Source organism: Sminthopsis crassicaudata, chromosome 3 (assembly GCF_048593235.1).
Source record: "Sminthopsis crassicaudata isolate SCR6 chromosome 3, ASM4859323v1, whole genome shotgun sequence".
Taxonomy (NCBI): Eukaryota; Metazoa; Chordata; class Mammalia; order Dasyuromorphia; family Dasyuridae; genus Sminthopsis; species Sminthopsis crassicaudata.
In genome coordinates, this window is record NC_133619.1 from 345,756,901 (window position 1) to 345,770,896 (window position 13,996).

The 13,996-nt window shown below is 35.5% G+C and overlaps 1 protein-coding gene across 3 annotated transcripts in view; it reads right to left on the reverse strand.

Moving 5' to 3' along the window:
* RBP2 (retinol binding protein 2) overlaps nt 1–13,996 on the reverse strand; it is a 51,905-nt gene that overhangs the window by 12,222 nt on the left and 25,687 nt on the right. For all 3 annotated transcript variants that reach the window (XM_074301660.1, XM_074301658.1, XM_074301657.1), the window contains exon 2: nt 11,799–11,930. In XM_074301660.1, the coding sequence (XP_074157761.1) occupies nt 11,799–11,871 (73 nt within the window). In that variant the 5' untranslated portion in view covers nt 11,872–11,930. The remainder of the gene's footprint in view (nt 1–11,798; nt 11,931–13,996) is intronic.

Genomic DNA, 13,996 nt, shown 5'->3' on the forward strand with positions numbered 1-13,996 from the left:
GTCAATAAGTAGGCAGAAGTGCAGAGGGAGAGCTTTCCAGGCATGAGGGACAGCCAGTGAAAATGCCTGGAGCTGAAAGATGGAGTGTCTTTGAGGAACAGTACAGTGGCCAGTATTCTCATTAGGAAGAGAGAATAGCTTATAAGTTGTTTATTGTTCTTCCCTTGTTGTTGATTTAGTTAGAATTTGATTTCTAGCCAAATATAGCTATTAAGTCATATTTGCTATAGCAAATGCTAAAATACATATATTTGTATGAGGGAATTGCTCTAGAATATTTAACCAACACATAAAACCTCTTGGCTTTCTTCAAAATAATTACCTAGCAGTGTCTCATTCTTTAAAAAAAAAAAGCCCACTGGGACTGACTATATAGTATGGACAATAATGATTATGATAACAATAAGAAGAGTTTGAATTTTTTAAAGTTATTTTTTCCAAGAATCTAAAATATTACACTAACACTTTTAAACATTATTGTTTCAGCTAGCAATAAATAGATAAAATATTATCATATTTATTGAGAAGCTGAGGAAATAGTTTATCATCTGACAACATTTCATGCAACTCTGATAATAAAATATTCCTCATATCTTTCTTTGTCTCACCTTCCATTATTCTTTTACATTAAATTATTTACTCTTTCTCCTAATTTCAGAAGATTATAAAATTTTAAGATGTGAGAAGCCTGAGAGTTCATTGAGTAAATAAATTCATTAATAAAAAAAGTATTCTTTAAGATGAGGAAACTAAAATGAAATAATTTGGCTAAATTCACATAAGTTGTGAGTATAAGAAATGAATTTGACCCTGTGATTTCTGAGTCTTCACCCTTTACCTCAGTAAAACTAGAAGAGACAGATACCTGGTAGTCAATCTCTTCCCTTTTGTTGTTGTTGTTCAGTCATTTTCAGTTGTTTCATTCTTAATGACTATTTGGGGTCTTCTTAAGGGAGATGGAATGGTTTGCTACTTTCCTCTTTAACTCATTTTACAGATGGGGAAATTTAGGCAAGCAAAGCTAAGTGACTGGCCCACCATCACACAGACTCCAGGCCTCATACTCTAACTAGTGTGCCACCTTGCTGCCCCTTCTTCATTTTATAGACTAGACTAGTTATTACTTCCCCAAAATGGAAGATGAGGTAGTAAGTGAGAGTTCAGATTCCAAGTCCAAGTTGATTACTTTGAATAATACTTCTTCATGTCAGTGGGTAATAAAAGCAAAGAATAGAAATAGTAACTCATATAAACTACTGTAAAGAGTCTCAAATGACAGGGTATTCTATAGACCAGGACTTCTTCAACTTTTCCCACTAGCAACCTCTTTTCACCCAAGAAATTTTTATATGACCCCAGGTATGTAGGTATATAAAATAGTTCTACAAATCAAATAATTACTGATAATGATTCATAATGTCATGATCCCACATTCAGTTATGGTTGTGATCCACAGCTTTAAAATCTGGGCTATAGACAAAGGTAAACCAGTGAAAATTTTAATTAGAGTATGACATGAATGCAATGCTATTGAAGGATGACTAATCTGACCATGGTACCATGTGGATTTATGGAATAAGAGACTGGAAGTAGGGAGGGAAGTTAGAGAAAGAGTTAGGGTTAATAGTCCAGAGGTGAAATGGATAAAAGTTAAATCAAGTTGGTAGAAACAAGAAGGGAAAGGGAATGACAGATTAAAGAGATATAGCATTATGAAATGTTAATCATTGGAAGGAACTTTGGAACCCATCTATCTCTAAAGCCCTCATTTTTATGGATCTAAAAGCTGAAGATCAGAAAACCAAGTAACCTGTTGAAAGTTACTTGGTTACTGTTGAAGAGGACTTGGTAACTAGTTGGATAAAGAAGAAAAAGTCAAAAGTAAAGATGATTTAGCTTTTATGCCTGGATTCTCATACTCAGGAAAATGATGGTACAATTGACAGGACAGAAAAGTCAAAAGAGAGAACAATCTTTGTTGGAAAGTGTGATATTAGACATATTAAGTTTTAAGTGAGAGAGAAACATCTAATATGAAATGCCTATCAAACAGACAGGTGGCTCTGGAAGATAAAACTGGTGAGAAAAATAGAACTAGTAGAAATCATCATCATAAATATTTGATTATTATTTATTTATTTCAATTTATTTATTTATTTATTTTGGAGGCTGGGGTTAAGTGACTTGCCCAGGGTCACACAGCTAGGAAGTGTTAAGTGTCTGAGAACAGATTTGAACTCGGGTCCTCCTGAATTCAAGGGTAGTGCTCTATCCACTGCGCCACCTAGCTGCCCCCCTTGATTATTATTTATTAAGGAAATCTAAAAACATTTAGGAAAATGTCTCTGATTTTTTGAGATTAATTTTAAAGAAAATGACTTTGTTCTTGGTGGTGGGAGCAATATGTATCTTTAGACTGGGCTCATTTTCTGCAGGTGTTGAAAATGTCAAGATTTACACATTTTAGTTTGTCTATTATTTGTTTTTGAAATAAAAGATAATTTTATTAACAGTTCATGGCTCAGATTCTTTGGTAAGTTACATACCATCCAATTACAATTAGGGGTGCCTTTATCTGAATGGTGATTATCTTAGTGACGGCTAAGAAAAGTTGGTCAGAAAAAAAAGAAATGTGTGTGAGAATAGAGAGGTGAAGAGTGGCAATTAAACATCCTAAGAAGCAGCACTTCAGTAAACCCAAATGACTAATATAGGATGGTGACCTTGGTAAGGAGTCTATTAATAACATATGAAATATCAATGCCAGGTTACCAATCCCATCTTGAGCCATTGATTTAGCTTCCTGGTGACTTAAATGCAAAAAGTCAGAATTAGAGGAGTCAGTAACTTATTCCTCATGCTCCTGACCAGCAGACCAAGAAGCTACATCAAGCAATGGCATATCCTTGTTTGAATATCCTTTTCTTTGTTATGACAAAGCAAACCTCTTGTTAATAGTAAGGGAATCTACAAGTTGGCAGCTAAGTGACACAGTGGATAGAGCACTGGAGTCAGAAAAACCCAAGTTCAAATCCATTTTCAGACACGTACTAGCTGTATGACCCTAAGCAAGTCACTTAACCCTGTTTGCCCAAGTTTCCACATTTGTAAAATAAAATGGAGAAAGATGATAAGCCACTCCAATGCTTTTGCCAAGAAAACCTCAAGGGGGATCATGAAGAGTCAGACATGACTATAAAATGAGTAAACAACAAGATCTACAAATGCCTTATTTCATTCTAGTTTTTAATCTGAAATAATAGAGCAATCTCCATCAGGCCTAATCTACATTTTTCTACCATAGTTATGTTGATGTTTCCAAAAGAAACTATATTCTGGGCTATTGAATCATGGCTCTTATTCCATATAACATGCAATTTTAGAATGATTCTGGAGAAAGTTTTCGAATTATTCTTGAACAGTACTGGAGTTGCTCTACTCTTAAATGTGTCAAAGCTTGAAGATACACTGTCTTGGCTTATGTACCTCCTCTGTCTTGTTGAGATATGAGTGTCTTTATTGTCTGTCCCTCCCCTCATTGCCACAGGGATTTCTGTGACCCAAACTGAATTATAATTCTCCTTCTTTGGAGGTTTATTCTTTACACAGATGGATGAAAGTTATCTTACTCTTGCCATCACATACCATCCCTGCCCAAAACCAATTGCTTCCCATGCCCACGGCTCTTTCTAAAACAAGCCCCAGTTGGAGAAAACATACTTTAAACTCTTTAAATTCTCTGTCAGCTTATTTAGGAAACTTCTGGTTTAAGGAATTATCCAGTAATACTTTGAAGTATCACAGCCTGCAGGGTCAAAAGAGAAATAAGGACACGTTCTCTGTGACTTTTTTTGTACCTCTAATATTTTTATCCTTAACAGCTAGCATTTATGTAGCAGATTATATAGTTCATTTGTCTTGCCTAACACTGGACTTATATCGATATCAATATATATGCAGAGAGACAGAGACAGAGAGAGAGAAAGACAGAGAGAGAGAGAGAGAGAGAGAGAGAGAGAGAGAGAGAGAGAGAGAGAGAGAGAGAGAGAGAGAGAGAGAGAGAGAGAGAGAGAGAAGAAAGAAACCTAAGATATCTGTTGTTGGCTTTGGAGGAAAAAAATATTCTTTATTGAATAAAGTGATCAAGTATTTTGGACTTTAAATTGATACTTCCTTTAAAAATCCAATGAAGACTCTCTTTCAGATTTTAAGTATTCAAAAATCTTCCTTTGCAGGAGACAGGAAGGATATGAAAAGGACAATATTTATAACTTCACTCACAATATTCCTCTGTTCCTGTCCTAGAGCCAAACAAAAAAGAATGATGACGTCTCTCTCCACCCTCTTTTATTTTCCCTGACTCCCCAGTGCAAACTTTTTGTTTTAAATGGGCCAAATTCTCCTTATTCAGAAGATACTCTAGGTCAGATAATTCCTGTCAACACCACATTTCTCACCCTATTTCCCCTTACCTTGAATCATTTTTAAGCATTCTTTAAGCCCCAACTCCATTTCTAGCTCCTTAATGAAACCTTCTTCACTTATTTCAATATACTTTGACCTGTGCTTCCACTAGCATTCTATAGAACCATACAATGACCATATATTTAATGCTGGAAGTGACATTAAAGGTAATTTTGTCTAACCCCCTCATTTTACAGTGGAGAAACAATTAAAAATGATTGCTAGACTCTAACTGATCACTTGAGACAATCAAAGAAAAGCTGATACAATCATTTGCTCTTATCCAAAGCTGCTGTCTGGATCCTGGATATTTTGTCTATATGACTCAAGGAAGCAGTTTGGCTGAATGTTTCATCAAAATGAATGAATCATTTTGTCATTATATAGACACAGTCTCAGTTGCATAGCAGGCCCTGTGAACTGAGGCCCAAGACCTGAGTTCCAGTAAGCTGTGCTATTCAAAAATCCAAGGAGCCAGATGGGAGAGAAAGGGAAGAGATCTGGTCTAAAATGAAAGGCAATTGAGTATAGTAGAAAGAGCATGGGACTTTGAGATTTGAGCCCATATCCTAGATCTATCACTTTGGAAGATCATAAATTCATATTGCTTAATTGTGCAACTATTGGCAAGTCACTTATTTTTTGTGAATCTGTTCCTCCATTTATATAATGTCTTAAATCTCTAGATCATCTACTCCTCTCCCCTCTACTCCAAGATGAAAACAATTTTTCATTATTATCAATATTGTTATATAGCCCTTTTAAAGTGATTCCCCCCCATCCCCACAACACTATTGTTATGATATAATGACCGAAAATTGTCCTCATTTTGGTCTAGAGAGGAGAGACCTGTGGGAGAAAAACATCTTCAAGATCATCCTTACTCTTATAACTGTACTAAAATTTATGAGGAAGTTAAGCACTAAAAAGTGGACATAACAGCTACCCAATACCCAAGAGGAAAAGACCCTGATGGCCTTGTCAAAATTGAGATTCAGACTTTATGCTGGCCTTTCTCTACATTCTGCTTAGTAGGCATCTCAAAAAAAAGGCACATAATAAAAATTAGTTCTTGCCTCTGGGTACCCAAGAAGGAACCAAAATTATATACCTCTCTCCCATGACTCAAGCTGCCCTGGTCGTGCCAATATCCACTGCCAGCTACAATCAATATTTCCACCCAGCTCCCAGGGACTCTGAAAATGGAGCTCTATGCAAATGAAAACATAGTATGGGTTTTTAAGGTTTTTTTCTTTTCTTAGGGAGTGAAAAATGGCTTGGCCTGATAGCCACTCTTTAGCTTTTTCACATGTGAGTTAATCATGTCACCTCCCACTTCCTCAGGAAAATGGCACCAAATTTTCTACTGGAAGCTACACGGTGCTTCTAATCAAAAGGAGAGGGAGGTTTGACTGAAACAACTGATTACACCCCCACCTCCCCCTCCACACACTTGAACAGAATCATTTTGTTTTTCCACTTACCAGAGGGAATGGTTCTCTTATTTGGTATTTTAGTCTAATAGTTATCAAACATATTTTATCCGCTTTTATGGATTAAAGTTATCTCTGAACCTGATTTATAGCCAGGAAAAGTGAATTTAGATCTCAGAGGAAAGAATCTAAAGGCAAGCTATTTCTGAGTAATATATAATTCTTGTAGCTGCCACACATAGGCACCCCCCCAAAAAACCTAACCAGGAGAGACTTTATTGAAGCGTACTTTTCATAGCTGCATTCTGAACAATATAAGTCATAAAATTGATCTATTGGTTGGCCACCTAATATGAAAATGCTTTGTAATGGGCTGGTGGAAAAAGCTAAGGTTTCTGTTTTAAAGGGCAGCTCTCTTTGTAAATTAAAGAGCCCAGATCCCTATGTAGTCATCTTAAGAGATGTGCGAACATCCAGAAGCTCAGCTTAAATGGGCTTTGAACCTGAACTCCTTAATACTCAAAACATCAACCATCTTTAAAATCATGAGAAACAGAGTGGAAGAACAATCTTCTTCTTATTTCCATGCCATTTCTTTTTGCGGCTAACACATTTAAAGAAGGGTTATATATTTAGAATTTTAGACTGATGATGCTCTTTATTCTACCATCATGCACATATTCATAAACATGTAGACATATTTATACATCAACACATATGTCCATGTATTCTCCCATGTATTCACTATGTTCACATACACTCACACATATTTACACATATATTCACATGCCATGCAGTTTAAATAAGGTTTGAAGGTCTCAAGGCTAATAATTAACAAATGAAAGATTCAAATCTAGATCTTGTGAAGTTAAGTCATAGGATAGTAGAATTAGAACTAGAGCCTAGAAAGCCCAGCCATCTCATTTTACAAATGAGAAACTGAGGTATGAAGAGATTAAGTAATTTGCCTAGGGTAACATAGCTAGAAAGTATTTTAGTACTTAGTATTTAGCATTTTGTAATTTAGTATTTAGAAAGTAGGATTTTAACCTTGGTCTTTCTCATTCCAGATCCAGGACCCTACTCATTAGTTGATGTTATCTTTCATAATAAGTGAAACCTATGATCAGAATATTAGAAAGCTACAAAACATAGTTTTATATCAGATCTAAAAGGAAAGGTTATATAAAAGGAAGGGAGGCTTCCTTTTTTAGGATGTATCCTTTTGCCCTCTATCCCAGGGTCTCACCTGCTTCTCCCTACGAAGAAATAAGAATTTATTAAGCATCTACTATGTATACTACATTTTTCACAAATATAATTTGATCCTCACAACAACCTTATAAGTTTAAATGTTCCTCGGTTGAGGAAACTGAGGCAAACAGAGGCCAAAGTAAAACAACTAATATATGTCAGATCATACTAGAAATGGTGTTCCTGAGTAGACCCAGCTACCCTAGATGTCCAATTACTCATCCTAGCCTAAGGCAGAGAGAAATTGGGCCGCCCCAGTAGCTATCTACTTTCATTCCTTATTTCTTTAGTAGATTGTAAACTCCCGAAAGGCAAGAACTTTCTTATCTAAACTTCTCATCTTTCTAAGCATTTAGGGCAGGGATTTTCAAAGAGGCAAGAGCTTAGAGTTTAGTGAATTAAAAACCCATGCTCACTTGAAGCTTTCACCATCTCACCAGTGTAGACAGGAAAAGCAGTTTGGGTTGCTAGAAGGCTTGCCAGGTACTACAACTGTAGCTTTCCCAGGTTTTAAGAGATTTCTCCCAAATTAAGCTCATCACCTCTAATCCCATAACTCTGCTGCTAATTCAAGTCTTGACTGATATCTCCTCTCCCCACAGAGTGGAGGGCTGGAGGGTAGAATACAAACTCGTCCCATTGCTTTCTTTTATGAAGGGCAGAAACTAGACTCAGCTCCATTCACTTTGCATCTATTGTTCCCTCTAGTTTCAACTCCTTGGAACACACTTATATATGGTACATCTTACTTTCCTGCCTTCTTTTATATGTTACCAGCTCCACTCCCACCTCCTTTTAGATTACTAGATCCTTGAGGGCAGGGACTGTCCTTTTTATTCTTTGTATCCCCTAGTACCTGGCCTGTAATAAGCACTTAATAAATGTTTATTGGGTTATTTTGCGCAGTCTGCATATATTTAATTATATGCTTTTAAAAAAAGTTAGAGATGATTTTTATAGGCCAAAGTCTGCTGCCTATTTTACTTTTTTGAATTAGAGAAAAAATTTAATTTTATAGAAGCATTAACATTTGTGGGCTAAACTGTGTGCACCAAAAAAAGCATCTGAATTTAACTCATGCTCCTCTTATTTACGAGTAGCTCTAGGACATACATACAAGTTCCAGCATATGTTTGTATCATTGCTTCTTAGGATGCACCTGGCGATTCCCATTTTAAAGATTTTCTTCCTAAAGTAAGGACTGGACTCACACACAAAGTAGCTTTGATCTGAAGAGAACTTGGAACTCTTTCACACCCTTCTTCAATCTCTCCCAACTCTCTCTCTCTCTCTGTCTCTCTCTCTCTCACACACACACACACACACACACACACACACACAGCACAAACTTCTGAAAAACTTTTCCCCACCATTAACTATAAGGAATGAAATTCCTTTTTAAAATGTGAATTCCCTTTGGAGTGGAAACTAGTCAAGTTCCAAATGTCTCAAGGTGACAAGAATTTCAGATCTACCTACCTAACTATAGGGTCTGAGTTTAGTATGAAGGCCCCAGTATCCTGCAACCCACTTTAAGAACAGAACAGCCCTAGAGAAGAAAGTTGGAGGCAACAAAGACAAGCTTTACAGACTTGGCTCTTCTGTGACCAGCCAGACCAGCCTAAAGGCTCAGATTAGTGGGATCTTTTATATATGGGATTAAACTCATCTTTTTAAATTGATTGTAATAAAAGAAGAAAAAGGGCTGGAAAATAATAAACATCAAACATTTAACACTTTAAAATTGTGGATAGCTTTATTCTTTTATCTGACTGACCCTCACAATGATCCTGTGAAGTTCTATAATGCATATAACTTATTTATAACTATAGTACACTATACTATAGAAATCATCTTCGGAAAATAAGGAATAGTTTTTTTTTTTGTTTGTTTTTTTCCTCTCATCCAATTCCTTTTTCATGAGACAAGAGACTAGACGTCTGTAGTAAATTGCAAGCACATTATCCCCATTTGACAGATGAGAAAAATTAGGCCTAGAAAGGTATAGTGACTTGCCTGAGTCTTCTGCTTTGGAGAGTAGAGACTCAGGCTATACCACAATGTTATCAGAACTGAGAAGCCAAATGAAGGTAGAATAGAAAGATAGCAAAACTTGGCATCACAAGTCCTGAGTGTGAGTGCTGACTCTGCCACTTCCTACTTGTGTAACCTTGAGCAAGGCACTTAAGCTTTCTGGGTTTTAGTTTCCTCATCTATATGATGTAGGGGTGGGACATAGATGGCTTTAAAAATCTCTTCTAGCTTTAAGTCTATGATCCTATGAGTACCTCATTTCTTTTTGCCCTATCTCCTACCCTAGCAGACATTGACAAATTCATTTTTATATTATGTCTTTGGTGAATATAGATTATATTCTATCATTCCATGGCCCTTATTTCATAATAAAAGACAACTTTGATCAAAGCCAAGGCTCTACCACACATAGGAAATTTGGAGAAGAACAATTCCAGGACAGTGGAGATCATGTAGCTGGGTAAACCAAGGCACCAAAATGAATTTAGGTTCATAAATCTTCCACAGAAGCTGTCAGAGTAGCTAAACTCACTGGCCAATGGCCAAGTCACCAACCTGTTTTGTGGAGACAGGTGCATAAAAGTTAGACAATTTGTTAATTATAGAGAAATGGAAATAGTCACAATAAAAGAAACTCTTATTGTATGACTTGATAAAGAAACACATAAATTTTCATAAATATCACCTCTATACCTACTGATTAACTGATCTTAACAATATTCCTATGAGGTAGACAAGGAAGTTATCATTTCTATTTGAAAAATAAGGAAATGAAGGCTGTGGGAGGTTAAATACCAAAGATCACAGTGACTTGATAAAAGAACTTGAACTCAGATTCCTTGACTTCCATTATAATTTTTACCCCACTGCTCTGAGTCAATGGACTAGCAGAAAGAAAGTATATCCATACGAAAAATGAGACTATCATCCAGGACTTCTGATTTCCAATTTTATATTGTAAGTCTTCCCCCTCCAAATCTAAATGGAATATGAAACTCCAGCATATATTATTTCCCTTTAAAAAGTCCTTATTTCAATAACTATTTTGCTTCTATACATTTTCAAATGAAGCCCATCATAGCATTACTCAGCTAAAAAATGATGGCCACTGGTGGTATATAAGTTGAAGGTGTCATTGATTTGCAATATAGACACCACAAAGAGAATTGCCAGTGGCATTCTCCTATAACAGTTTCTGAGGTTAGGTAAAGAATATAAAAGTTGGAAGGATTCAATATCATTCTCCAATTCCTTTCTGAACAGAAATTTCCTATAGAATAGAAAAGGCAGTAAATTATAGAAGAAAAACTGCTGGATTTTAATTCAAAGCACCTAGGTCCCTGTTCTGCTATGTGATTGACCAAATCACTTAGTAATGATGAACCTTGATTTTCTCATCAATAAAAATGAGGCAACTGGACCAAATGCTCTAAGGGTCTCTCCTAGCTTTAATAGTATATAAAATTATCCATAACAAAAGGACCAAAAGGACATAGACCTAGAATTGGAAGGGTCTTCCAAAGTCACATAGATAAACGTCATTTTACAGTGAAGAAACAGACCAAGGGAAGTTAAGTAAACAGTTCAAAGTCATGTAGGTAGTAAACATCAGAGGTAGAATTCATTTGTTTCAATATAGACATACTCAGACTTTCATTTCTTTTGCTGTTGTTATAAACATAATTTTTACTTTAATATCATTTCTTTTGATCATTCAAAATGTTATAAGGTAGTACTATCATGCTGAGGGCAGAAGAATATAGTTAAAAGGAAAGGTGACCTTGGCATCAGAAAAGTTTGAGTTCAAATCTTGCTCCTGATATGTACACACATAACAAATCACTGAAATTGGTAAAGGGAAGTTCCTCATTTGAAGTTCCCAATGACAATGAAATCACAGATCTAGATCTTCTCAAAATCTATTATACTCTTTGTATTTCAAGGAGTTGATAATTTATAAAAGGTAGATGAAAGTTGAAAAGAAACTTGGCTTTATCCAAAGTCAAATGGCTGTTTAGGAAGTTATAATTATTTGTTGGTTGCTCTACCTTGGCACCAGATTTGACTCTTGAGTCTATCAAGAGTCAGATGAAAAACTTCAGAATACTAATTTGGCTCTTAGCATTCTAGGCGGGCTTACAATTCTGATGAGCAACTCATTAGCTGGTCTACACCACTCCAAAGAAAACATTGTCTAATCTTTCCCCTCTATGAATTGAGCAATTGTTTCAACATGCATGAACCTTACTGTAACACTCTTGAGTTAATCACTTATTCTAGGCTCAGTAGAAGAATTTTACAGTAATTCAAATGTAACAAAGACTCAAATAGCCAGAGGAATCTTTATCACAGCATATACATATTCATAGGATGTTAGAGTTGGAAAAGACTATAAAGAGCTATTCCAACGTCCTCATTTAATACCTGAGGAAATTGTAGTCCAGAGAAGAAAAATGACTTATTGAAGTTCTTACAGCAAATAAGTGACATCTCCTGATTCACTCACTAGTCCAGGGATCTTTCCATTATCCTAATGCTTCTATTTTCTTTACAATTTAGATAAAACATTTCCCTTTTGGATAGTCCCATTTCCCTTAGAGTATTTACATTTACCTAATGCCTTCATGTAGCCTTCAAAGTTGTCATTGCTCTCCATTTCCCAGGTTCCATTCTGGTCACTAGGCATTGTGGCTGGTTCAGACACTGATTTGAGTTGGAACAGAAGTGAAGCTATAGAAATAAGAGCTGTAGAGAGAATGAGTTAGAATGTGCTATTTTATATCCTATTAGAATACAGTTTATGACTTTAGAAATAGATAAGAGAGTTCAAAGGTCAGAAAGACAATCTCCAAAGAACTTTACTTTCATTAGCAAAGTTCAGTGGAACTGCAGGTGAATGAAGAACAAAGTTTGGGAGAGAGTCACCAAGGAAAGATCCTGTTTCATACAGTGACCCTTGTGGAGGGCTGCCACAATGCTTTTAACTATCATTTGCTTTCTATGTCCAAGTTTCTAACTTGAAATAATTTGTCTGGCATTTTAAGGAAAAAAAATGTTGATTCTATACCACATGGTCATGAGGGCAAATATTTTACTTTGGATTAGCAGGCAATGATGACCCCCCCCCATGTGAATAAAGTCATATATAAAGTGTTGAAGTACCCTAGTGAATTAATACCCAGCTGGATAAACAAATATTAATAGAGCATATACTGTATGTTTCTAAGGATATGGTGTTTAATATCTATTCTACTCCCTCAAGTAGAATTCAGCCTGAGAAAACAACACATACACATGCACAAATTCATAATAGGAATATCAAATGAATAAATCAGTCTATAAATGCTTTGAATCACAAGAGAGCATCATTGTAGGCTGGTTAATCAAGGAAAACTTTACAAAGGAGATAGGATTTCAGTTGTTTTTTCTGCACACAATAGTTAGGTATGTATTCATTAAATGAATGTAATAGAATGATAGTTTGAGGAAAATAATCTAAGGATGGTACACTACTCAGGAAGTACAAATGAATTTATTAGGAATATACAAGTATATCCACAGCGCAGTCGAGACACAGATCTGTCTAGAAGGTAAAGTTCATGTAGTTCATCTCATGGGAGCTGTTTGTAAATAAAGGTTAGTTGCCTAGATAGGTGGAATAGTGAATAGAGTACTAGACCTAAAGTGAAGAAGATCTGAGTTCAAATATGACCTCAAATACTTACTTGCTGAGTAATCCTGGGTAAGTTGGTTAGCCAATATCTGCCTCAGTTTTCTCAACTGTAAAATGGTTTTATAATAGCACCTATATCACAGAGTTGTTGTGAGGATCAAATGAGATAATATTTGTGCAAGTGTCTGTGTGCTGACACATAGCAGATGCCAATCACCTGCTTATTTCCTTACTTTCCAGTGATCACTGCCAGGCAAAGTAAAAATTTTGATTTAATCCTATAGGCAAAGGGAAGCTAGCAAAGGTTTGGCTATTAAAGTGACATGATTAAAGTGTTAAGGAAAAGATGAGATGAATTTAAATAAACAAGATTTTTAGTAGCTAGGAACAAACTCAATTACCACATTGAATGGGCCTTATACTTCATATCTCTAACATAGCAATCAAATATCATAGCTCTAAGAAATTCATGGTAATGTATGCTAATTGTTGGGAAACTGTACTGAAGGGAATGTAAAACAATGTATTCATTTTTTAGTAAACAGTTATTTAAGCTAGGTAAAAGCAGGAGAGAATAAAGAAGTACCCAGCTGTTCAGAAATAGAATCAAAATGCAGTAAAGGAAGTCAAGAGCAAGCAGAGATGTTAATGGCTTAGCAACAAACTGGAAAATCAAGTGATGGAGGCAGTAGTGGACAGGGAAATACATTGTAGAAATTCACATATAGGCATTTTCAAAGTTCAATTCCAAGCTGGGTCATAAAAAGAGAAAATTGATAATTTTGGTTATAGAAAATCAAAAGTTTCTACATTAACAAAACCAGTGCAGTCAGATGAAAGCAAGAAGTCATTAAATAGGGAAAAAAATCTTTGCAATTAAATATCTCTTATATAGAAGCACTTCTTGAAGTAGTAAAAAAAAATTAGAATTGAAGCAAAAACCTATTGATGAGGAAATTGGTAAACAAATTGTGATTTATGAATGGAATGGAATAGAATTCTGTAGGTAAAGATAGATAGATAGATGATGGATGGATAGATAGACCACTTATTACATTCAAAATATGTATCCCAACACTATGCTAGTAAGAAAATTATTATGAAGAATAGAGATGCATAGGAAGACATATGAACTAAT